At 39.3% G+C, this 22,769-nt stretch overlaps 4 protein-coding genes across 5 annotated transcripts; 2 read left to right on the forward strand and 2 right to left on the reverse strand.

The window, feature by feature from the left end:
• The first annotated feature begins 4,994 nt into the window (after window positions 1-4,994).
• LOC126599164 (uncharacterized) lies at window positions 4,995-8,939 on the forward strand. Its single transcript, XM_050265500.1, has 5 exons — window positions 4,995-5,389; window positions 6,352-7,030; window positions 7,142-7,567; window positions 7,652-7,800; window positions 8,141-8,939. The coding sequence occupies exons 1-5, from the start codon at window positions 4,995-4,997 to the stop codon at window positions 8,937-8,939; spliced, it is 2,448 nt and encodes an 815-aa protein (XP_050121457.1).
• Window positions 8,940-12,782: 3,843 nt separating this feature from the next.
• Window positions 12,783-16,842, forward strand: LOC126600516 (ribulose-phosphate 3-epimerase, chloroplastic). 2 transcript variants are annotated; one of them, XR_007615456.1, is made up of 10 exons: window positions 12,784-13,045; window positions 13,435-13,549; window positions 13,760-13,900; window positions 13,986-14,099; window positions 14,405-14,483; window positions 15,044-15,153; window positions 15,265-15,321; window positions 15,618-15,687; window positions 16,296-16,404; window positions 16,629-16,842. XR_007615456.1 is itself a non-coding variant. In XM_050267089.1 (9 exons), exons 1-9 carry the CDS (start codon window positions 12,927-12,929, stop codon window positions 16,343-16,345), a joined length of 855 nt encoding a protein of 284 aa, XP_050123046.1. In that variant the 5' UTR covers window positions 12,783-12,926; the 3' UTR covers window positions 16,346-16,651. The 2 variants fall into 2 exon arrangements, 1 of the variants encoding a protein (XP_050123046.1); XM_050267089.1 differs by having other exon boundaries at window positions 12,783-13,045; window positions 16,296-16,651.
• Window positions 16,843-17,126: 284 nt separating this feature from the next.
• Window positions 17,127-19,611, reverse strand: LOC126600519 (NEP1-interacting protein-like 2). The gene is made up of 6 exons (XM_050267092.1): window positions 19,300-19,611; window positions 18,796-18,974; window positions 18,449-18,529; window positions 17,945-18,091; window positions 17,471-17,668; window positions 17,127-17,289 (listed from the first exon to the last, which is right to left on the reverse strand). Exons 1-5 carry the CDS (start codon window positions 19,397-19,399, stop codon window positions 17,546-17,548), a joined length of 630 nt encoding a protein of 209 aa, XP_050123049.1. The 5' UTR covers window positions 19,400-19,611; the 3' UTR covers window positions 17,127-17,289; window positions 17,471-17,545.
• A 1,270-nt stretch (window positions 19,612-20,881) lies between these two features.
• LOC126600509 (putative pentatricopeptide repeat-containing protein At1g74400) lies at window positions 20,882-22,740 on the reverse strand. Its single transcript, XM_050267083.1, has one exon. It carries the CDS (start codon window positions 22,616-22,618, stop codon window positions 21,041-21,043), a length of 1,578 nt encoding a protein of 525 aa, XP_050123040.1. The 5' UTR covers window positions 22,619-22,740; the 3' UTR covers window positions 20,882-21,040.
• Between the last annotated feature and the right edge of the window lie 29 nt (window positions 22,741-22,769).

The raw sequence follows: 22,769 nt of genomic DNA on the forward strand, positions 1-22,769 counted from the left end.
TCTACATTTTGACGGGCCATGATGTTCATGTAAGCGTTTCGAGCTTGCAAAAAGGATATATGTGATTAGCGCCAACTCGGGTCTTGAACTTCATACATCATAATCGGAGCTGGTCAAATATAACTTTTGAGAAGCAGTTACCAATGTCTACGCATGGATAAAGAGATAATGTTGGTTAACTCTCTCCTCTTTAGATGATCAATCCCTTGAAATATTCCACGCTAAAACTCCACTTTTGTTGAATCATAAGCTTATTTCAGTTACAAACATGTTATTGTTTACCGCGGCCCGGGGGGGGGGGGGGGCGCAAGGGGCTTTGATGTTGCAGCATTTGTTGGAACAATCACGGAAGAGGGGGGCTCGGATGCTTGAAGTTGCAATTGTTCGAGCAGTGTTGCATGCACCTTTGCACTTTCTCTTCATCTGAGGCGATAAAACTCAAGTATAGTTAGCGTTGTATTCACTTACTAATTAATTAGCGCTTAACGTTCATATATGTGAGATAATAGGAGAAATGAGAGGATCAAATAACGATACAGATCGAGAAAGGAAATGGTATATACCGACGGCAAACTCGACACATTGGTGAACTGAGCAACCAAGTTTGCAGTGGTGAATTGCTTGATCATTGACATCAACATTTTGAAGCTGCGGAGGGCACTCTTCCTCTCCATTTTCCGAATTTTTTTAATATTTCACTTATGTGAACTCTTAATATCTTGGTTAAATCAAGAACTAGAGTACACCTTTTAATTGGTCTCATTTTCTAAACCTACCATTGAATTATTAGGCAAGTAAATCGGATTCGATATTTACAGATTTTGTTCATAACTCAGAGAATCTAATGACTACTAGTATGAAGAAGATGAATGGTTCATGGTTTTAACGAAATTCCAATTGAGGAAGATTTCAAAATTAATTGCAGATTGTGCTTACAAATGAAGTCTAAGGGCACATTTGAATGTACTTTTAAAATGACTGAAAGCGCTTTTAGAGAAAAATATTGTTGGGCTCCAAAATCACTTTAAGTGCTTTCTGCAAGAAACACCAGTTATGTGCTTCTTCCAGGAAGCATTTTAAGTGCTTTTCTCTAAGATTTACTTGTATCTTTACTAAATATTGGTTCTAAAAACATTTTTACTAAAAACGCTTTCAATTATTTTAAAAGCACATCCAAACGAGCTCTAAGTTGTTGCATCCACCTAACCGTTGGTTTTCTCCCCATTTGTTTAAGGGGCTGTCTTAAATTGTTTTTGTTAGGGGAAAAACCTTCATTAGAAGAAAAACATACAAATTTCTTCCTTTTCAAACTCATTTTCGTAGTGGCTCAGACTGGATATTATTGGAACTGAATTCAAACTAATTTTATAGAGCCTCACCCTTAAGAGACAATATGTTATTTCGTCGTCCAATTTAATAAGTTCAATATCAACGCAGATAAATTCCTAAAACAACAACCATAACATTGGCCAAATTGAATGAAAAGAGTCGAGTCCAAAAAGGCCTTTCCAGTATGCGCTAATTATATCTCTCATCTTTAAACCAAGGTTTTGATTCAACCATAATACATAAGCAAGCATAAATTTTTAAAAAACCCCTTTGGAACCTAAAGCATTTTCCTCTATGGAGCAAATTTTTCGTTTTGATCTTTCAAGTACTCAATCTTGTGTACGTTTGAGTACTTATTCACCGAAAGCGAGAAAATTCACACAGCATAATTGACCAAATTTTATTTGCAACACAAAAATTCATCATAATTTTGATCCTGCTATGTATTTTTAGATGCACAAAGTTCGCTTTGGTGCCTCTACAGACTCTTCTTCTGTGTCATCTAAGACCAGGACGATATTCACAGAAACGTTTCTAGCCTGCAAAAAGGATATGACCACCGCCAGCTCGGGTCATGTACCGTACATTGTGTGCACGTATAGATTTTGACAGCATTGCTTAAGCCGTACATTGTGTGCACAGAACGAACTCAGTCTGAGCTGTGATTGTGCAGCCATGCCTTATGCTGCAATGGATTATTGTTGAAAGTGTTGAGTATATTTCGGCCACTAGAGTTAGCTACCATGTTCTTTAGGGTTAGTCTTTTCTTTGATTTAAGGGAGATGATTGATTGGTGAAAGTTGTTGTAAGGCTTAGACTAGGCTACTTTCTTTTCCTTGATTTAAGGGAGATGATTGATTGATGAAAGTTGTTGTAAGGCTTAGACTAGGCTAGTTAGCTTTGCTTTTTCTTTGTCTTTGTCGGCTGCTTGCAGCAGCCATCTCACCCTTCTTTCTTTCTTCTTTCTTTCTTTCTCCACTCCTTCCTCATATATACCTGAACCATTGTATATTGAACTTATGATATATATTACAAATTAAAGCCATAATTTCTAAAAGTTAATACTTCGTCTCTCTGGCCTTTTCTCTCCTCCGTGAGAGCCATTCCCTCCTCCGTGAGGGTCCCTCCTTTGTGGGGGTCTACCAGTGACTCTGAACCATCCTCCGGTTTTTGTCCTCAGTCTCTTAATGAGATCTATTCCTACCTCCTGGACTTCAATTTTCTTCCGATTTAATTCTAGAGTCTTAGTATATTTTACCCTAATCTTAGTATATTTTGGTTAATATATTAGATGAATTTTGATACTTTGAATTGTATTTTCAATATAGGACTTTCGACTTCCTCTGGAGCAAAACAGGACCAAATGGACGAATTTTGGAGTAATTCCAGTTGGAGGACGTTCGTTAGTCACTTAGCGTGATCGTATCAAAATTTGGGATTTTTCCCCGGCAACGGCGCCATTTTCTTGATATAATTTTTACTACTCATGTAAACGGGCTTAAATCTCCTATTTTACTTGCAAAAATCACAAGGTTATTGTAGTATAAATGGATCTCGCAAGGTTGTCTCCACAGGAATTATTAAATAATTTGAAACTAATCAGATTTCATTTAATTATTGTAAAGTAGAAATTGAGGTGATTGATTTTATAACCTAATTAAAATAAAACGAAATTAATGACTTAAAATAAACAATCTGCAATATTAGAGCTGGAGAGAAAAGAAAACAATTTTGGGAGAATAAAATTAAGAAAGCACTAGGGTTCCACCATCACCTAGCAATCCTATGAATTTTTACAAATTACTTATGATCTACACATGCCACTTTGAAGGTTAGATTTTCCTAATTCATATTCTACTTGGAACCTCCAACATAGAATGTATATCTAACATGCAACCCGTCTGGACGTTCGGATCAAATCTGAACATGAAAGACTCATTATGCTTTATGAAAATCCTTTGAAAAACCATGCAATCTTCAAGACGTGATATTCATCCTAAGTGAAATTACAATTATTAATCACAAGAAGCCAGCGTCAATTTCAGGGAACCTTCCGACCAAAATTGCATCAAATTACTTTTCTAAAGATCCTAATGGTGATCAGGCATTAAGACAATTAGATAGTTTATATCCCGGTGATTAACAATTCAAAGTATGCATGCAATCAATCATAAGTAATTAAATAAAAATCACATATTCATGCTAAGCCTCAAGGCTTCGCCCTAGCAATAGAAATTAGTTCCACATATTCATAATTGAAATCATAGAAAATATATTCAAGAAAAGGATTGTAAGCACCTTCAAGTAAAAAGTCTTCAAAACCCTAACAATTCTCTGTCTCCAAAATTGCATCAAAGAAAGCGTAAGGAAATATGGTAGACGGCCAAGCCATATATCTGTCAAGCCTCCCACACAAACCCTAGGAAACTAAAATTAATTCCAATCCCCACAAAAACTTAGGAAACATAACCCTAAATTAAATGATAAAATTCGTCTAAAATCTGAACAGCCACGTTTTGACCCATAAGCTGCTCCAAAACTGGCCCAATATAGCTGGATTTAATGTTTGGAATATTCTGAACACTTTTCCAGAAGGCCACGAACCCATCCGATGTCATCCTGGGCTCCAAAATGCAATTTAAGCCCAAAAAACGTCATTTTCCAGCACTGCGCACTACTTCTTTATTTTATCGCCAGAAAATAACCGCTAGGTGGAAAAATCCCAAATTTTGATACGATCACGCTAAGTGACTAACGAACGTCCTCCAACTGGAATTACTCCAAAATTCGTCCATTTGGTCCTGTTTTGCTCCAGAGGAAGTCGAAAGTCCTATATTGAAAATACAATTCAAAGTATCAAAATTCTTCCAATATATTAACCAAAATATACTAAGATTAGGGTAAAATATATAATATAAAATCTACTCATCAGTCCCTCCTTTGTGGGGTTCTGCCAGTGACTCTGAACCATCCTCCGGTTTTTGTCCTCAGTCTCTTAATGAGATATATTCCTACCTCCTGGACTTTAATTTTCTTCCGATTTAATTCTAGGGTCTTATTCCAACCCCTTTCCCCTTATTCTTTTCCGCGAATTTACTCCTCACCTACCTAAATCTTTTGGAGTAACTCCTTGATCCCTCTGCCTCCTTCAAGCTTTAATTATACTTTCCAGAAACGCTCTCTCCGCCCCGAGTGTCAGTTTATCCCATCCATGTCAGATCTAGGTCTGCGGGTCTTGTCTCTGGGATGATAGGAAGGTGGACAAGAGGGTATCTTCCTCCCAGACATAATTACCATGGCAAATTGAAGAAAAAAGATAGCACAACCCCACAGTGGGGTGGGTCGGGCCTTAACTTCTTCCCACCAAATCCAGGCAAAAAAGTAATATCTCCAAATCCTCTTCGGCAATCTTCACCAACAACAACAGCTAACTACCCAAGAGTATTCAATGGTGGTATTAATGAATAGGTATGTTGCAATAATGGGATACAATCCTCTATTTGCCTGCTTGTGGTTATTTTATACACCCAGTTATTCCCTAACAGATTGAAGAACAATAAGAGAGATACGGGAAAAACAGGAAAAACAAGGGTAGAAGGTCTAATCGTTTACTGTGTTCTACTGGGTTAATTATTCCCTAGGAAACCTACCAAGTGCAACAACAAATGGCAGGAGATGGAGTGGATGATCTTGTGGTCCACTTAGAGAAAAGCATGGATCTATCTACTATGGAACAAGGAATTAAATTGGTGGGTACTGCTTTGGTCAATAAAACGCTTAACAAATGGGGGGTTCGCAACATTCTCAAATCTGCCTGGCAGAGGTGGGGAGACATAAAGATTAAGTGGGTCAAAGATCATACTTTTGTTATTAAGGTTAATGATGAAATTACTGCTGCTAAAATTATTGACCAGGTCCCATGGGCGGTTATGAAGCAAAATTTCTCTGTTAAAAGATGGCCCCTAGAGCTAGCCTTGGAGGAAATAGACTTGCATACAATCTCGTTTTGGATTCAAATAAGGGGAGTGCCGCCTTCTCTGAGCTCTAAGGCGAACATCAGGTGATTGGCATCCAAGATTGGGAAAGTCTAGGCAGTGGAAGATCCAGCCAAAACTAGGGGTTTTTTTAGAGTGAAAGTGGAGGTGGATACTGCAAATCCTTTAACTACAGGGTGTTGGCTACCCAGGGAAAACAATACAGAATCGTGGATTGAATTTAGGTACAAAAGGCTACAGGATTTTTGCTATCGATGTGGGAGAATTGGACACCCAAACACTGAATGTACCTTTGAAGCAGTTAAAGGTGGGATGGCTGGATATGGAGAATGGACTAAAACGGCTCCAATTAGGGATATCAGTGAGTATCCAAAACCGTTGCCCATTACCTTGGGGGAACGCAGGCTTGCATGAGCATCGCGTGTGGGCCGAATGCATCCGAATAGAAAACAAGGGGCCTATGGTAATGGAGATGGAGATGCCACATGAGGAGAAAGGAAAGGAGCAGATGGGGGGAAGGAAGTCCCCGGAATGCAGATCTTTTACTCTCAACCTGAGCAGACAAGTCAAATGACATCCCTCAGTAGGGGCAGTTCGAAAGTTGAGTGTAACTTGGATCCAATTGTAGTGGGGGCAGGAATAAAAAATAAAAGGGAGTGGGAAGCAACCAACAGAGATGTGGGGCAATCACCTCGAAAGAAATCCAAAGTTGTGGAAGGAAATAAGGGGGCTAATGACAATGAAAGGGAAGGCGATAAGAATGCCCTGTTCACGGAAAATGCGGGATCTTCTTCCCGAGGCGGTGGCGGCTGGCCTTCAACAGCCACAACATCGCCATGACACACTTATTTTGGAATTGCCATGGTCTAGGGTCTGACATGGTAGTTCGAGCCCTTCATGGGAAAATCAGGGAACACATACCCTCTATGATTTTTCTCTCGGAAACAAAAATGAAAGATCATAGAATAATAGGGGTGAGAAGGAGAATAGGATATGCTAATGGTTTTAATGTTGCACCAATTAGCAGAGCGGGTGGCCTCAGCCTATGGTGGGACGACTCGATTCAGGTGGAGATTACAGATTCTTCTAAGCATCTCATTGATGCTCGCTGCTGTATTGTTGAATCGGGAGTGGTGTTTCGGTTTACCGGTACATACGGCACGTCTTACAGGGCTGAGAAAGAAGTCATTTGGAGGGTAATGATTCAAAATTTCAGACCGGATAGTATCCCTTGGATTTGTGGTGGTGATTTCAATGAGTTCTTATGGGATCATGAGAAAGTGGGTGGTGCTGAAGTAAGATACAACCGGCCAAGGTACCTGGAGGAATTCATGAATAAGGTGGAGGTCTTGGATTTAAGCTTCAATGGCCAAAAATTCACTTGGCGGGGGACTCGAAATGGGCAACTAGTTGAGGCCCAATTAGATAGGGTTCTGGTCAACGATCGTTGGTTGTCTACTTGGCCAGACTCTTTTGTTACTAACGCCACAACTCTTGGGTCTGACCATTGTCCTATTTTACTGCATTGTGAACAGAAAGCTGTTAGAAAGAAAAAGATGTTCCGTTTTGAGGCTTTCTGGACCAAGGATGCCGACTGTAAAGAGATCGTGAGGAAAGCTTGGGAGATGAGCTGTGATGGTAATCTGTTACAGAAATGGAATAAAAAGCTGCATTTATGCCGTACCACTTTAACTAGCTGGAGTAAGGCAAAATTTCATCAGAGGGGGAGACAGATTAAGGATATGATGGTTCAATTGGGACGGTTACAAGAGAATTGGGGTTGAAATGCGAAAGAGATTGATTCCCTTTCAAAACAGGTTGATCTCTTGTGGAGACAAGAAGAGTGCTATTGGCAGCAAAGATCTAGAGTTCAATGGCTTAGGGAAGGGGATGCTAATACGAAGTTTTTTCATCAGTCCACTCTGCATAGAAGAAGAAGAAACAAGGTGGTTTCTTTAAAAAATAGCAACGGGAATTGGATCGAGAACCCTAATCATGTCCGGTGTTTGTTTGATGAGTACTTCATGGAACTCTTCACGTCATCGGGTCATCGGGAATGGGGTAATTTATTAGACTGTGTTTCTCCAAAAATTTCAGATGAAATGAATGTGTCTCTTTTGGCAGTGGTCTCGAGTGATGAAGTCAGGGCGACTGTCTTGCAGATGGGGAGTTTAAAAGCTCCGGGCCTAGACGGCTTTCCTGGAATCTTTTATCAAGCTAATTGGGATATCATTGCTACGGAGGTAAATGAGATTATTTAGGAAATGATGAATGGAACGGAAAACCCAGGGCGAATCAACGCTACTCACTTGGTGCTAATTCTGAAGGTTCTTAAACCGGAATCTGTTGCTCAATTTCGTCCGATTAGCTTATGTAACTATTCTTATAAGGTGTTTTCCAAGGTTTTGGCAAATCGTCTCAAGGTGGTTCTGTCGGTTTTGATTTCTCCTTCCCAAAATGCTTTTGTTGTGGAGAGGCAAATACATGACAATATTGGAATTGCACATGAACTTTTTCATTTCCTAAAAACAAGGAAAGCAAGGAGCCATTTTGAATTGGGAATAAAGTTGAATATGCAAAAGGCTTATGATAGGGTGGAGTGGGATTTTTTAATGGCAGTTATGGAAAAGATGGGGTTCGATGATAGATGGAGAAAGCTGATTTTTGGCTGTATTTCGTTGGTCAATTTTGCCATCATGCTAAATGGTCAACCGAGACCCAAATTTGCTCATTCTCGTGGTCTTCGACAAGGTGATCCACTCTCCCCGTACCTTTTCCTTCTGGTCAGTGAAGTTCTTTCTCTGCTTATTCAATAGGCTAGTGACAGGAAGTGGATTGGGGGTGCAGATGAGCCCGTCGGGTCCGAGTATTTCCCACATTCTATTTGCTGATGATACTCTTATCTTTCTTAAGGCGGAGGAAATGAATTGCAGGCATCTAATTCAGTTGATAGATAAGTTCTGTGCGGCTTCGGGGCAACATGTTAATAAGTCTAAGTCTAGTGTTTGTTTTGGCTCCAATGTGCCTGAGGAGGTCTCTCGACATCTAGCAGTTATTCTCGGGTTTGAGAGGGTGGGAGATCCGGGGATTTATCTCGGGGTTCCTGCTATGTGGGGAAGATCAAAGAAAGCCGGTCTTGCCTATGTTAAAGGGAGGCTTTTGGATAAGATGCAAGGTTGGAAAAAATCAACGCTTTCGCAAGCCGGTCGGGAAATCCTGATTAAGGCTGTGGCACAAGCTATCCCAGCTTATCTAATGAATTTGTTTAAGTTTCCTATATCGTTTTGTAACGAAATGGATGCCTTGATCTCTAAATTCTGGTGGGGTCAACAACAGAGTGAAAACAAGATACACTGGGTTTCCAGGGAGAAGATGGGTCGGCCGAAGGAGGATGGTGGCCTCGGCTTTAGGAGCTTTGTGTTATTCAATGACGCTCTGTTGGCCAAACAGTGTTGGAGGCTGATTATGGAACCTAATTCTTTATGGGCACTTGTGCTTAAGGCCCGTTATTTTCCTAATTGCTCTTTCCTTGATGCTAAGAAGGGTGGACGAGCTTCCTGGGTGTGGTCTAGCCTCCTAACTGGAAGAGAGATTCTTAGGGAAGGTGCTCATTGACAGATCATGGATGGAAATGATACGAGGGTTTGGGTGGACAGATGGCTCCCCTCCATTCTTTTGGGTAGACCGTCCCTATTGGGCTCGATTCAAGTCTCGAAAAATCTGATAGTGAAGTCACTGATTAGTCCTGTGAATGGGGAATGGGAAATTGAATTTTTAAAACCTTTCTTGGCGGAATCTGAGGTTAAGGCAATCTTGGCTATGCATACTGGTGATCCGACGCTCAAGGATAGATTGGTATGACATTATGATAAGAAGGGGTCTTATTCAGTCAAATCAGGCTATTATTGGAGTCTCTCACGAAATATTGATCGCTGCCATCAATCTAACAGGTTAGCCTCCATTCCTTCTACCTTATGGAAGATTGTCTGGAAGTTGAAGGTTCCTCCTAAAATAAGAACTTTCATGTGAAGGACCCTGCATGCGGCTTTAGCTACTATGAAGAACTTATTTATTCGTAGATCCTCTCTTTCTCCCATTTGCCCTCTCTGTAATTCTTATGATGAATCAATTGAACATCTCTTCCTCTTTTGTCCTTGGGTGGAGGTGGTTTGGTTTGGGGGTTTACTGAACTTGAGACCTCATCGACAACATGTTTCAAGCTGGGCAACCTGGCTTGTGCAAATGGGGGAGGCGGAGAATGGGTCGATGGAGGTGAAGATTAATCGCCTATCTTATATTGCTTTCACATGCTGGCATATTTGGAAATCAAGATGTGATTTTCAGTTCAACAACCAAGTTATATATCCCAGCAGGGTGGTAGCAGCTATCTCCAGTTCGGTCTCGGCTTTTCAGGAATCTATCAACCGGCCAAGGTTCCCATCTTTGCTCTGTCAACCAAACTCGGGTGAGGGAGTGCAGTGGACTCCTCCGAATCAAGGTGTAATCAAAATTAATGTGGATGCTAGTTGGGAGGCTAGTGTGGGTGGGGGCTTCACGGGGGTGGTGGCAAGGGATGCGAGTGGGAGGTTTTTGGCAGCTTCTAGGCTTAGTGTAAAGGCTTCTGGTGCTACGATGGCAGAGGCTTTGGCCATTTTACATGGGTGTAAGTTGGGGGTTGGAAACGGGTGGAATTCCATTTGTATTGAATCAGACTCGTTCGAAGCTATTTCTTGTCTGAGGGATCCGGCAAAGAAGGGCAGCTGTGATGCTTTTCCCATTCTTAGGAAGTGCTATCGTTTGGGAATGGCTTTTCAAGCTTGCCGCTGGTCTTGGGTTCCAAGACTGGCCAACTCGGTCGCAGACTTTTTGGCGTCACGAAATTGTAAGGAAGCATGTGAGCAATTCTGGGTCCTTAGACCCCCATCTTCCCTGGTCCATGTCTTAAACAATGATGGCCTTCCTTGCCCTCATTAGTAGTTTTTGTTTGTTTAGAAGGGACGCTTTAGCATTAGATGCGGCGTCGCGGTTTCCTTGTACCTTCTTGTTTATCCTTTTGTTGTTGTTGTTGGTTGTTTGCCTCTTGGGTAGGCTTTCTTGTATCTTTTTGGCATCTTTGCCCGGATATATCTTATCTGTTTTCCAAAAAAAAAAAAAAACCATAATTTCTATAATTATATATCGACTGCTCTTTTTAGTGGGGAGGAAGCGCAGGCGAGGAATCGCTTCTCTCTAACTAAATCTAAACAAGCTAGAATGCTTCTATTGATAGAGCTTTCAAATCTACACAACCCTTTAAACAATCGAGCAGAAAAGTTTCAAGCTCTATAGATTTATTTACTTAATGACTATAAGTTTACTGCATGTAATAATTGACAATTTTTAGCAAGTTGCAGGCAATTTTTCTTCAACTGTGGCAGTGTTTAGGTGTGGATAGAGAAAGGTAAATGATATCTGATAGAAAATGCTGGTTTACTCCCCCTTAATTAGATGATAAATGCTATGATAATTGAACGTTAAACCCCCACTTTTATTGAATCATAAACTTATTTCAGTACAATCACGTTACTGTTTTTTTTTTTTTTTTTTTTTTTTTGAGGAAAGTACAATCACGTTACTGTTGTTTTATATAGATAATTATGTTAAGATTGAAAATGCTAGTTTTTCTCCTTATCTGCGGTCATAAAACACAAGTATAGTTAGTTTCTTATTCACTTACTAACTGGTTAACGTTTGACGTTCATATATACGAGAGAGAGAGAGAGAATTCGATAGAGAGAAAGGAAAAGGTGTTATGTACCGTTGGCAAATTTGGCACATCGGTCAAGTGAACAACCAAATTTGCAATAGTGAATTGCATGATCATTCAAATCAACATTTTGAAGCTGAGGAGGGCACTGCACCGAGCAGAATGCAGCACATGTATCAGGTAGCGATGGGCAAAAGTTAAGGCATCTTTCGTAACAACTATCATCTGCTCTAGTTGCATGTCCAGTAAGAATCAAAATTACCGTTACCATTAAAAAACTTGCTTGAACACTCTTCCTCACCATTTTTTTTTTAAATTCTTAATATTTCGCTTACGAGAACTCTTAATAGAAAAACTGTTAACTTAAAATATCTTGGCTAAACCAGGGATTAGAGACCACCTTTTATATATCTCATTTTCTAAACCTCTAATTTAGTTATTAGGCAGAAAATTTAATTAGATACATGCAGAGATTTTGTTCATATATAACTCAGAAAATTTAACGAAATTCCAATTGAGGAGGATTTCAAAACTAATTACAGATTGTGTTTGCAAGTGAAGTCTAAGTCGTTGCATTCACCCATAGGGATGGATGTTTTTTGCCAAATTATCGTGCCAACCGAATTGTCAATTGTACCATACCGATTTTGAGCCAAACTTTTTGTGCCAATCGGTAATAGCACGGTAATGTACCGAACCGAAGTTTTTTAGTACGGTATTGGTATTTGATACAATTACCACGGTATTACCATACCGTATCAAAAAATATAAATATATATTTTAGTGTTTAGTACATGAAGTTTATATAAAAAATAATAAATATTTAATGAGTGTCAATTACATGAAATCTACTAGGATTTGTGTTGGTGTGCTGCTGCCTGTGCTTTTTACTTTGTGCTTCTTGCCTGCAGTTTTTTACTACTTGTGCTTGCTACCTGCTGGCTTCAAGTATGATTAAATCATCTGAAATGTATGAATTAGTTACAAAGGTGATGAAAAAAAATTTAAAAAATTGGCCTTGAATTGGGTTGATGAAAAAAAAAAATTCTTCAGATTTTGATCATAAAAAGTGGCTCAAAATAAAGTGATAATTACCATTACCATACCATGTCAACCGAAGTATTTGGCATACTAAAAATTTGACACGGTAATAGTAATCGATTTTGCAAACCAAAAGTTTGGTATGGAAGTTTTGGTACGGTAACCTTACCGAAACCACTCCTATTCACCAAACCATTGCCAAATATACGAGCTTGAAAGTTTTCTCCTCATTTGATTCAAGGGTTGCCTTTTTTAAGTTTCTTTCTTCCATTTTCAATTCTTTATCCCGTTTGATACTGTCATTGGAGTTTAGACATGAATAATTGAATTTAAGTCAATCTTATACAATCTGACCTCTCTACAAAGAACTTATAAGACACAATACGTTATTGTTATTCAATTTCGTATCTTCAATCTTAACACTCATAAGTTCATTAAACATTAGCCATCACATTAATTCAATTTAACCAAAATAGTCAAGTCCAAACCGAATCAAACTGTTACAAAACAACCTAAGAAAAGGAGTGAACTAAACCGTGTTTGCCCACTTGCAAGTTTACACAATCACAAGCAAAGCACAAAAGAGCGCCAACCATTTCAGATAAGAAAATCCCAACAAAAAACTGCGAGGACGACACGTGTCGGCCGCACGTTTTTTCTTCCTAAATTTCTCCGAGATTTTCCGATCCTCTGCAGAAAGATTGGTGGGAGGTAAATTGAAGACACAGATAAAAAAAAGACCGAACCTTTCTCTCTCACTACGCCGTCGGACTGACCGTTGAAGCTAGAGAGACAGAGATTCAGGCGAGGAAAACATGTCGGCTGCTTCACTTTGTTCGTCAACTCTCAAGTCCCAGCAGATCAGCGGACTCGGGGGAGGTCTTAAGCTTCAAAAACCATCTGTTTCTCAACCCAGTTCTCTTACCTTCACAAGGTATTGCTTTTTTGATTTGGTTAACGTTGTTTCGTTTGAATTCCAATTGGGTTTGATTTTGTTTGTCGGATTTTTAAGTCGAGGATAGAAAGATTTGTGCTTTCGGATGAGACCCAGCTGAGGAAAGTAGTATAACGTTAAGAAATTGCTGTTCTTTTAGATTTGCCATTCAGAAGTTTGAGATGGGAATATTTTCGAATGTATTCATTTGATTGTTTTTGTAAAAAGCCGAATTCTTTGCTTGGATTGATGTTCTGGTATTTGAAATTTGTGCCTGGTGTCTTGTAATTAAGCTTGGCTGAACTCGAAGTGCAAACAATTGACCGGAAAAAGGAAAAGAATGATCATTTCCATTTCTGATGCTGCTTCTGTTATCGTTCCGATTTCAGGAGGAGATGTAGGACTCTGGTGAAGGCTTCATCTCGGGTTGATAAATTCTCGAAAAGTGATATCATTGTTTCACCATCTATTCTTTCTGCTAACTTTGCCAAGTTGGGAGAGCAGGTTCTTTTCTGTTTTTTATCTTTTTCAGCATATATTTCTTTTTTCGGTTTCTGGATTATAGGTGAAAACATGGATTTTGTAAACCTTGAATTGTTTATCATATGTTTTACTGCGAAAACTTCGTTTAAGAAAGATGTTCATCAGATTTTCCAATGTAGAAACATAAGATTGAAACTCTTAGCATTAGAGTTTGACTCTCACTTTATCTAGGTAAAAGCTGTAGAGTTGGCAGGTTGTGACTGGATTCATGTCGATGTGATGGATGGCCGTTTTGTTCCAAATATTACCATTGGACCTCTTGTGGTTGATGCTTTGCGCCCTGTGACAGACCTTCCCTTGGACGTGCATCTGGTATTTTTTGTTCTGCTGGTTTTGGTATTTATTAGATACGCTTTGAATAAAAGGCAATGGCTAATGTGAAATTGAAGCGGTGCAGATGATCGTGGAACCTGAGCAGCGAGTGCCAGATTTTATCAAAGCTGGAGCAGACATAGTCAGTGTTCATGCTGAACAATCGTCCACCATCCATTTGCACCGTTCAGTTAATCAGGTAAGGTTTCCCTTGTATCCTTGTGATTGCATACTTGTTAAAGAACTGATGTAGCTGCTTTACTGTTCTGAATTTGGTTAGTGTTATCTTGTCTCTGCTTCGAGTTCATGGGATGTAATATTCCAGTGGGTTGTGAGAAGTGAAGAAGTATGATATACATAGATGGTAAATCGAAGCTAGGGCTACAAGCCTACACGGTCCAATTTAGTTGTTTTTCTTTTTTTAAGAGAATGCATTTAAGCGTATCCCTGCAATTGTGAAAGTATTACCAGAAAAGAATAACCTATACTTTTGCTGTAATTCAGATAAAGAGTCTGGGAGCTAAAGCTGGAGTTGTGCTCAACCCTGGTACCCCTCTAACGGCAATTGAGTATATCCTCGATGGTGAGTTTCTCTTTTGGATATAATACACGTTCCGATTCTTTTGGGGGATATAATCGTGGCAGTGCTTTATAAAATTGATTCTTAATGACATTACATGGTCAAGTCTCGTTCCCCTATGTGGTGTATCTTGCTTGTATGAGATCACAAATGGTTTCGTATCTAGCCTACCCGAGAGACTAAGCTCCAAACAGTTGAAGTAGTAATAAAAAAAGGTGAAGAAAATCTGAATAGTAAGACTGCAAAAGGATTCGAACTTATCATTTGTAGGGAGGGTATTGATTCTTAACGATATTGACAGGCGAGGAGTTCGACAGAAATTGAGCAGAAACTACTTGTTCTAGTACAGCATTGTAGATAAGTAAATTTCGCATAAAGGCAAACTTATATTCGAAATTCTGCCAGAATACTCCTGTTCTCAGTCAATTTTGCATTTTACATGATGAGTGAATGCACGGGGAGCGAGAGTACAATAAGAAAAGACGATTGTTGCTCATTATTTACTCATCTGATATATCATCTGGTGAAATGGGGTGATATTGACTTTCTTTTTCATGATTCAGTGGTTGATCTGGTCTTGATTATGTCCGTAAACCCTGGCTTTGGCGGGCAGAGCTTCATAGAAAGCCAAGTGAAGAAAATTGCAGACTTGAGAAGAATATGTGTGGAGAAAGTATAATCCCGATTCACATTGATTCAATCTCTCTCTCCCGCTGTGGGATTCCATTTATACACTTTATGTGAATGCAAGAGATACTCACAGTTTTGCTTGTTATTACTGCAGGGAGTGAACCCATGGATTGAAGTGGATGGCGGAGTTGGTCCAGCAAATGCATACAAGGTATGAGGACAAGTTTCAATGTACCTGTTATAAATAATGTGACATGTGTCGTGCTGAGAGCTTTCATAGGATGTAACTGTATCGACAAAAAGAACAAATTAGTCGTGTTGACACATAACCGAGCGCAATGGCGTTCTAGGATTCATATGGCCGACTCCACTTAGTGGGAAAAGGCTTTGTTGTTGTTGTTGTAGTCGTGTTGACTAATTGAACATGAACACATTTGTTAAGTGTCAAAGTTGTTGCACGATTTCGGATGTAATGAATCCAGTTTCAAATGCTTTCTGTCGTGGCAGGTTATTGAGGCCGGAGCTAATGCTCTTGTTGCTGGTTCTGCTGTCTTTGGAGCAAAAGATTATGCTGAAGGTACGCATCACACAGATCTCAGAGCCTATATTGTTAGTCCAGATGAGCTAATCGACTTAGGACTGGTTTGGTATTGTTTTACTTTGAAAATAAGCTGTTTCTGCTGTGCTGTGAGAATAAGCAGCTGTGAAATAAAACAGCAGAGTGTTTGGTAAACTTTTTTATAAAAGTGCTTTTGAAAAAAAAAAAAAGGAATTTTAACAAAAAGCATCCGGTACTGTTCACTTTAACGAAAAACCACATTTTTACACCAAAAAGTCAATCCTGATACTATTCACTTTACCCTTTATTTTGTCCTTATCATTAAAACTCAAAGTTTTCAAGCCCTTTTCATTAGTTTTCCTAAAAAAAAAACAGTGTTATAGTGTTTGGTAAACTTTTATATAAAACAGATGTGAAAAAAAACCAGTTTTTCAAAGCTGGGTTTTGCAACTTCTTGTTTTTGGCTTTTTTTTTCACCTAAAACTCTGAAAAAAAGCTGAAGCTGAATGTTTACCAAACACAAAAATAGCTCCCAGCTTTTTTTTATACCAACTTTTTTCAGAATCACCTCAATACCAAATCGGGCCTTAATATCTTAACATCGGCTTTTATTTTCAATCTTGCAGCTATAAAAGGAATCAAGACCAGCAAAAGGCCCGTAGCAGTTGCAGTGTGAAATGACGTCCAAATGATCTTGTTGTTTTCAAAACGTGAATCCATTTTCGTCGTTGCCATGTAAGCCATCTTCTCGTTCATTCGAGTTTCTGACTGAATGAATTTTTCGGAATATGAAAATTTTCAGTCTGTGGTTGGATTACTGCATAATTTGTCTGCTTAAAATTGATCTGGTTGACGGACTTGAATCTCCGCACATGATGCGCGGCTCTTTGAAGCATGAGTTTGGTTTCGGTCTGAAAATTTTCGTGACTAACCCAGATAAGTTCTCTTCATATCTGCAGACATTTACGTACGGGCTAGGAAGCATACTCATCACATCATCTTCTCCTCTGATGTGCTTTCGGTTCGAGCAATATCTCTTATTAGAGAATGGAGATAAACTAATAAGCAACTAATCTAAGTCTGCGGTTCGCCTACGATGCATAGGTTCTGCACCATTTCCTTGGCTATGTATGTAACAGATCATTCCAATGTTAATGAGGCATTTTTCTTGTCTTCCTTCTCTCTTCTTGCCTTAATCGTTTTCCTTATCCCGTCTAAAATGAAACAAAATGTTAGTTTAAATACTATATTGTCTGCAAGACGCTTGTAGCTCAAGTAATTAAGAGGATTATCCTCGCCTTGAAGTCCAGTGCTCGGGTCCTCCCTCCTTTGTTTAAGAAGATATCACTTGCATTCAAAGATAAACCAAGAAACAAACACGGGGACCTTGCGGTAATCAGACACAAGACCTCGTTCTCTGTTCAATTCGATGAAAGAAAAGCAATATTCATCACAAATGCCAAAAGATTCAGTTTCTTTACTATATTTCTGAAATTTTCTTGGTCAATTTTCTTATCGACACGGTTCAATATCTATAAAGGGTACATATACACAAAAGGGAACATCTTCAATACACCACCACAAACCAAGCTATATGCAGTTTTCACAAATCCAAACCCGAATTTACATAATCACTAAAAAGGTCGTACCCAGTGCACAAGGCTCCCGCTTTACGCAGGGTCTGGGAGAGGTGAATGTCGGCTAGCCTTACCCCCATTTATGGAGAGGCTGCTCCCAAGTCTCGAACCCGAGACCTACCGCTCATGGGCAAAGGCACTTGCCATCGCACCAAGTGCGACCTAATTTACATAATCACTAAGGGGATAAAAACTTTACTTCGTAACTCCTTTGTGATAAAAACCAACCTGTGTTTTGATCACACATCTCGTCGGCATAGAGGGCACGAAGCGTGTTTGCTGAGCCACTTGTCCACGCACGCCAAGTGAAACGTATGCTGACACAGGGGCAGCGTCCTCGCAATTTCTCCTACTTCAACATCCTGCAGAAACCACATTGTTGTTGTTAAGATTTCAGATAGTGCGCTTTTCAGTTAATAAGAACTGAATTACATTGACTATACGTGTGTAAGGAAACTGAGCTGTTCGTACCTTGATGATAAATAGAGAGACATACAAAATTAAGATTTAAGTATTGATTAACCAGTTACCATAGTTTAATCTTCCAAATATGTGAATATCTCTACCGTCGTTGCCACAAAAATGCTTGCAAACTATAATAGACAAAAAGTTCAAGTCGTCTCAGAAAGAGTTATGACCTGCAAACATATCGTACAGCAGCAACTCTGAGCTGCCTTGGTATCCTTCAAAACCACATGAGATGGTAGTTTGTTCAAAACATTCCTTGACAGCCCTCTGGTTTCAGCTCCTCCATAGACATCATGGCGAAGATTAGCAAGGGTAACCTGCTAATTCCAGCTTTACAAAATCAGATAAATACCAATTGCACAAAGGAACATCAGAGTTTTGATCCCTAAACTTGTTTTTTAACTTTCAAAACAGTAAAATTGGTATACTCGGGGTCAGCGGCTGAGGTTCTGAATTCAACAACTACCGAGTCATACGAAATTGTAGCAATAAAACGTTTGGGAGGCAAGATGCAATCTGGGAACTAAAAATAACAGCCACGATAGAAAGGGAAACCCAAACAACTTGCTAGCATCGAACTAAACTGGACAATTTCTATACGCACCCACAAAATGTTTCATCGTTCAAATGATATTGCTTTTTAAACAAAAGCGTAGGGAAAAAAGAGTGGAAACCTGGTTGGCAAGTACCACTTCCGACGTAGCTAAGTTTACCTCCTCGAATCTCCAACAAATAAGCTCCTCTGTAATTTCTGCCTGAATGCAAAGATCGATAATCGGTCCAATTACTTCCATAAAACCGATAGAAACCCACGATGATACAACACTATGCAAGTATATCCTTAACCATGCGTCCATCGTTGTATCTTCAGCATATATATCATATTTTAAAAATCATGGATCATTCGATTTTAACCTAAAAACCAAGATCATGTCCGGTTCTTAGCAGGTCAGATTCTCATGAACAGCTACACATGTGAACAAATAAAGAGAAACAGATACCTCAAAGCTTAATAGCTCACCATCAATGAAGATCTCCGAGCGCCAGGCCGGCCAAGACACAGTAAATCGCGCGACGCCTCTAAAATCTCAACGGACAGTACCGCCCCAGCAACAGCACCCAATCCAGCTCCACGGACAACACCACTATCAGAAGCCTTCCCAGCTAAAGCACCAGCAATACCTCCTGTAAAAAATCCAGCTGCAACAAAAAGGAAATTAATGTAAAAATGCATATCAAACCCCATTAATTTAGATGAATTCATGGGAACAATAACATCAATTATCTAGATATTTAAAATAATTAAATTCCACATTAGTGCAATTATAATTCAACCAAAAAAAAAAAAAAACTGACTACCAAATAAAAAAAATTCAGCAAAAAAATTATTTCAAGAAATTATCATGCACACCCTTTAAAACTAACCAAAACCCACAAGCTCAAATCATATTTAATAAACACAACAAAATTAAAATAGAAAGAGGAAAGCAAGAAAAAATAAATAAATAAATGAAAATAAAAATACCAAGAGCAAAAAGCAAAACCAGAGCCCCAGCAACGAAGTTGACGATGAGGAGCGGAACGCGTTGAACGACTCCGACCCTTTGGAGCTCTCCGCTCTCCATAACGGCCAAAAACGGCGTCGGATTGCTCGAAAGTTGGGGGCTTTTTGCTGCTGCTGCTGCAGAGAACCGCTTGTACAGAATCAAGTACAGGTAACAGAGAGATTAATAAAGATTAAACATTTGGGATACCATTTATGTGTAATTAATGGATTGGAAACCCTAGGTCATGAATCATGACAGATAAACTTAATTGCACGGGTATGGTAATGACGTAAATGGAGGAGCCGTTACCTTATTGGATAATTTTTTTTGGAATTAACTTGGGTCTCGATCAGGAGTCACTCTCAATTCACTGATTGATTTCTGAAATTGTATGCTTATAATTGAAATAGTTTGTATTGTATTTTATTCTGTAAAGATTGTTTTTTTTTTAAAAGTCAGTCAAATATGAGATTATTTGGTCATCGAACTTTATAAAAATAGATAGATGAATTTGATAAAAATTTAACTTTAATTTTAGTTGATTTTTTTTGCTGAGATGATCTTAACGGAATAATTTATAATATAAACGGTTTCAATTATAAACACGAAGTTCTGTAAACCGACCATTGAGTAAACGGTCGCGTGCGGTTGTTTTCAATAGGGGTTGTCCAAACCCAATACGGGAGTTTGTGTGTATTGGTAGCTCTGCCGCTTAGTTTTTTTTTTATAATTTTAAATAAACGATATTATCTACACTAGATTAGTAATAATATGATTTTGAATCGTTTTTTACAAGAATCAAATCTAAGACCTTTCACTTACTAGTGAAGAGGAATATCACTTCACCTTAGTACTAAGTGATCGTTCTGTCACTTAGTTGCTCGTAAAATCTTGGAGTTTTTTAGGGTACAAACTAATATGATAAGTTGCTATTGAACTTATTATACATTAGATTTTGATTTAAGATATTTTACCTACAAATCAAGAAAAAAAAATTAATAGTAGCACAAATTAAATTGAGGTATTTGTCGATTTCTCCTTCGAAATTTTAAGGAGCTATCAATTTTCCTCCTAAATTTTAATTTTTAACCAATTATCCTCTTAAACTTTATAATTGGTCAATTTCTCTCTTGAACTTTAATTTTAGCCGATTATCCCCTTTAACTTTTATAATTGGTCAATTTCTCCCTTGAAAAGGTAAATTTTCCTCTAATGTGGACAATGTATTTTTTTTTCTTTTTCTTCTTCTCTTCCGTTAGTTCACTCTGTACACTTTTTGTTTAAATTTTAGGAGGAAGATTAAAGTTGACGGAGAAATTGGCCAATTATAAAAGTTCAGAAGATGGGGTAATCGGTTAAAGTTAAAATTTAGGGGAGAAATTGGTCAATTATATAAGCTTAGGGGTGGGGTTAATCGGTTAAAATTAAAGTTCGGAGAAAAAATTGACAACTTCTTACAAGTTCGGAGGGGAAGGGGGAGGGGGTGGGGGGAACCGGCCAATTTCAATTAAATTTTACCTAATTTAAAACTTTTTTTAGCACATAGGTTAACAAATAATATTTATGCACTTTGCTATTCTTTATTTATTTTTCATTCGAGAACAAGCATAACGATATATTTAAAGGGCCAATAACACCTCAATTTTTTAATGTGTTTCGTGGTTCTTCGGCTAATAAAATATAGTACTAAAGTTGCATTACAACCTTTGTTTTCTCACTTTAACACTCTTTTAGGCTTGAAAGCTCAGGAGAGTAACCATAAGCTTTCATACTTGCAATTAACTGCCTGAGAATCTCATATATTTCAGTCCTCAAAGGGTGATCATCATCGGCCGAAACGAATTCACTGATGCTCCTTCCCACCTCGATCGAGCTGCAGCCGGGCGGCCTCCGTTGCTTCATTTGATCTCTAACAACCATCTTCCTATCCCACATGCCTTTGGCCGCATAGATGTTGGACAAAGTAACATCGTCGCCAGCATAAGTAGGCTCTAACTCAAGCAACTTTACCCTTACTTGTGAGCCAAGTTTAATATCTCCGTGGAGGCTGCACGCTCCGAGCAATGTCCTCCACATCACTGCGTTTGAAGGCCCTGTCATCTTCAGAATAAAATCATACGCGTCTTGTAGAAGCCCGGCTCGGCAGAATAGATCCACCATGCAGCCGAAGTGAGCTTCCCGGGGTTTCAAACCGTATTCTTGGCTCATGCTTCTGAAATGCCACTTCCCTTCCTCCACCATCCCCGCGTGGCTGCAAGCCATTAAAACTCCTATGAAAGTAACGTGGTTAGGGACAACTAAACCGCTTTCGAAATCACCATTCCTCTTGATCTTCCTGGTGTTTTTACTTGCCTCTTTCATTTGTCCAAAAAGGGTAAGCGCTTCTTCTGCTTGTCCATGCAGTGCATGCCCCACAATCATCGATGTCCAAGTCATAACATCCTTCTCTCGTATCCTATAGAACAATCTCCTTGCCGTTCCAATGTCCCCGCATTTCGCATACATGTTGACAAGAGCATTGTTCAAGCATAAATCTGTATCGAACCCATACTTATGACAGACATAAGCGTTAATCCACTCTCCCATTTCTAACGCTCCAAGATCAGCACACGCTGAGAGAGCAACCGTCAATGTAACTTGATCAGGTTCCACATTGTGCATCTGCATTTGCCTGAACAGCTGAAGAGCTTCGTTAGGCTTCTGGTTGTCGACATAAGCAGAAACCAAGGTGGTCCAGCAAACTATATTCTTGGAGGGTATTTCATCAAACACTAGGTGTGCATCCACAACATCACCTGCAGCAGAATACATATTCATAAGAGATGTTTGGAGGTAAACTATGGATTCAAACCCATACTTAAGCACGAGCGCATGCAACTGCTTTCCCTCGAGCGAGACGGACTTTTGGGTGCAAGCCTTGAGGACGAACAAGAGAGTGTAGCTATCCGTCGTGGCCGGGCTTGTTCGCAGTATGTCTCGAAAGAGCAAGAGAGCCTTGGTGGCGGAGTTGGATTTAAGGTATGTCTTAAGGGTCTGGTTTGCTTTCGGCGGTTTGAGGTGTGTGTGAAGTTGGGTTTTTGGAAGATGAAAACGCGGAGATGGATTCGCTATCCTTGTTTTGCAGCGGCGGAGTTGAAAAGCTCCACTGCTCCGGTTGAGAATGGTGCTCGTCGAATCGGATACTGGAGAAGACGAACACCAAGAAGACGAAGAAGAGAGTGGTCTTGAAGTGGTGGCAGTGGAAGTGTGGGAGGTGACAACGAGTGTGTGTTTTGTACGGAAGAGCTGCTTCAACATTAGTGATTTTGTTCCTGTTATTTGGGAGACTTTCGTCCCTATAGTTTCGAGTGTTCCAATTTTTTTTTTCTTCTTAATATGAAACAATATTCTTTAGATATCCGCTGCTAGGCTGCTAGCCGTTCTCGTTGGTGCACGGTCTACGAATTCT

This window comes from Malus sylvestris, chromosome 14 (assembly GCF_916048215.2).
Source record: "Malus sylvestris chromosome 14, drMalSylv7.2, whole genome shotgun sequence".
In the NCBI taxonomy this organism is placed as follows: domain Eukaryota; kingdom Viridiplantae; phylum Streptophyta; class Magnoliopsida; order Rosales; family Rosaceae; genus Malus; species Malus sylvestris.

Coding starts and splice junctions, on each gene's coding strand:
- LOC126600516 (XM_050267089.1), top strand. CDS start 12,927: ATGTCGGCTGCTTCACTTTGTTCGTCAACTCTCAAGTCCCAGCAGATC. Junction 15,322..15,617: donor GTCCAGCAAATGCATACAAG/GTATGAGGACAA, acceptor CTGTCGTGGCAG/GTTATTGAGGCCGGAGCTAA. Junction 15,688..16,295: donor AGCAAAAGATTATGCTGAAG/GTACGCATCACA, acceptor TCAATCTTGCAG/CTATAAAAGGAATCAAGACC.
- LOC126599164 (XM_050265500.1), top strand. CDS start 4,995: ATGGCAGGAGATGGAGTGGATGATCTTGTGGTCCACTTAGAGAAAAGC. Junction 7,031..7,141: donor CTTTAACTAGCTGGAGTAAG/GCAAAATTTCAT, acceptor CTTTCAAAACAG/GTTGATCTCTTGTGGAGACA. Junction 7,801..8,140: donor AATGCTTTTGTTGTGGAGAG/GCAAATACATGA, acceptor CTTATTCAATAG/GCTAGTGACAGGAAGTGGAT.
- LOC126600519 (XM_050267092.1), bottom strand. CDS start 19,399: ATGGAGAGCGGAGAGCTCCAAAGGGTCGGAGTCGTTCAACGCGTTCCG. Junction 18,975..19,299: donor GGTTTTGCTTTTTGCTCTTG/GTATTTTTATTT, acceptor TTTTTGTTGCAG/CTGGATTTTTTACAGGAGGT. Junction 18,092..18,448: donor AAGTGGTACTTGCCAACCAG/GTTTCCACTCTT, acceptor TGGAATTAGCAG/GTTACCCTTGCTAATCTTCG.
- LOC126600509 (XM_050267083.1), bottom strand. CDS start 22,618: ATGTTGAAGCAGCTCTTCCGTACAAAACACACACTCGTTGTCACCTCC.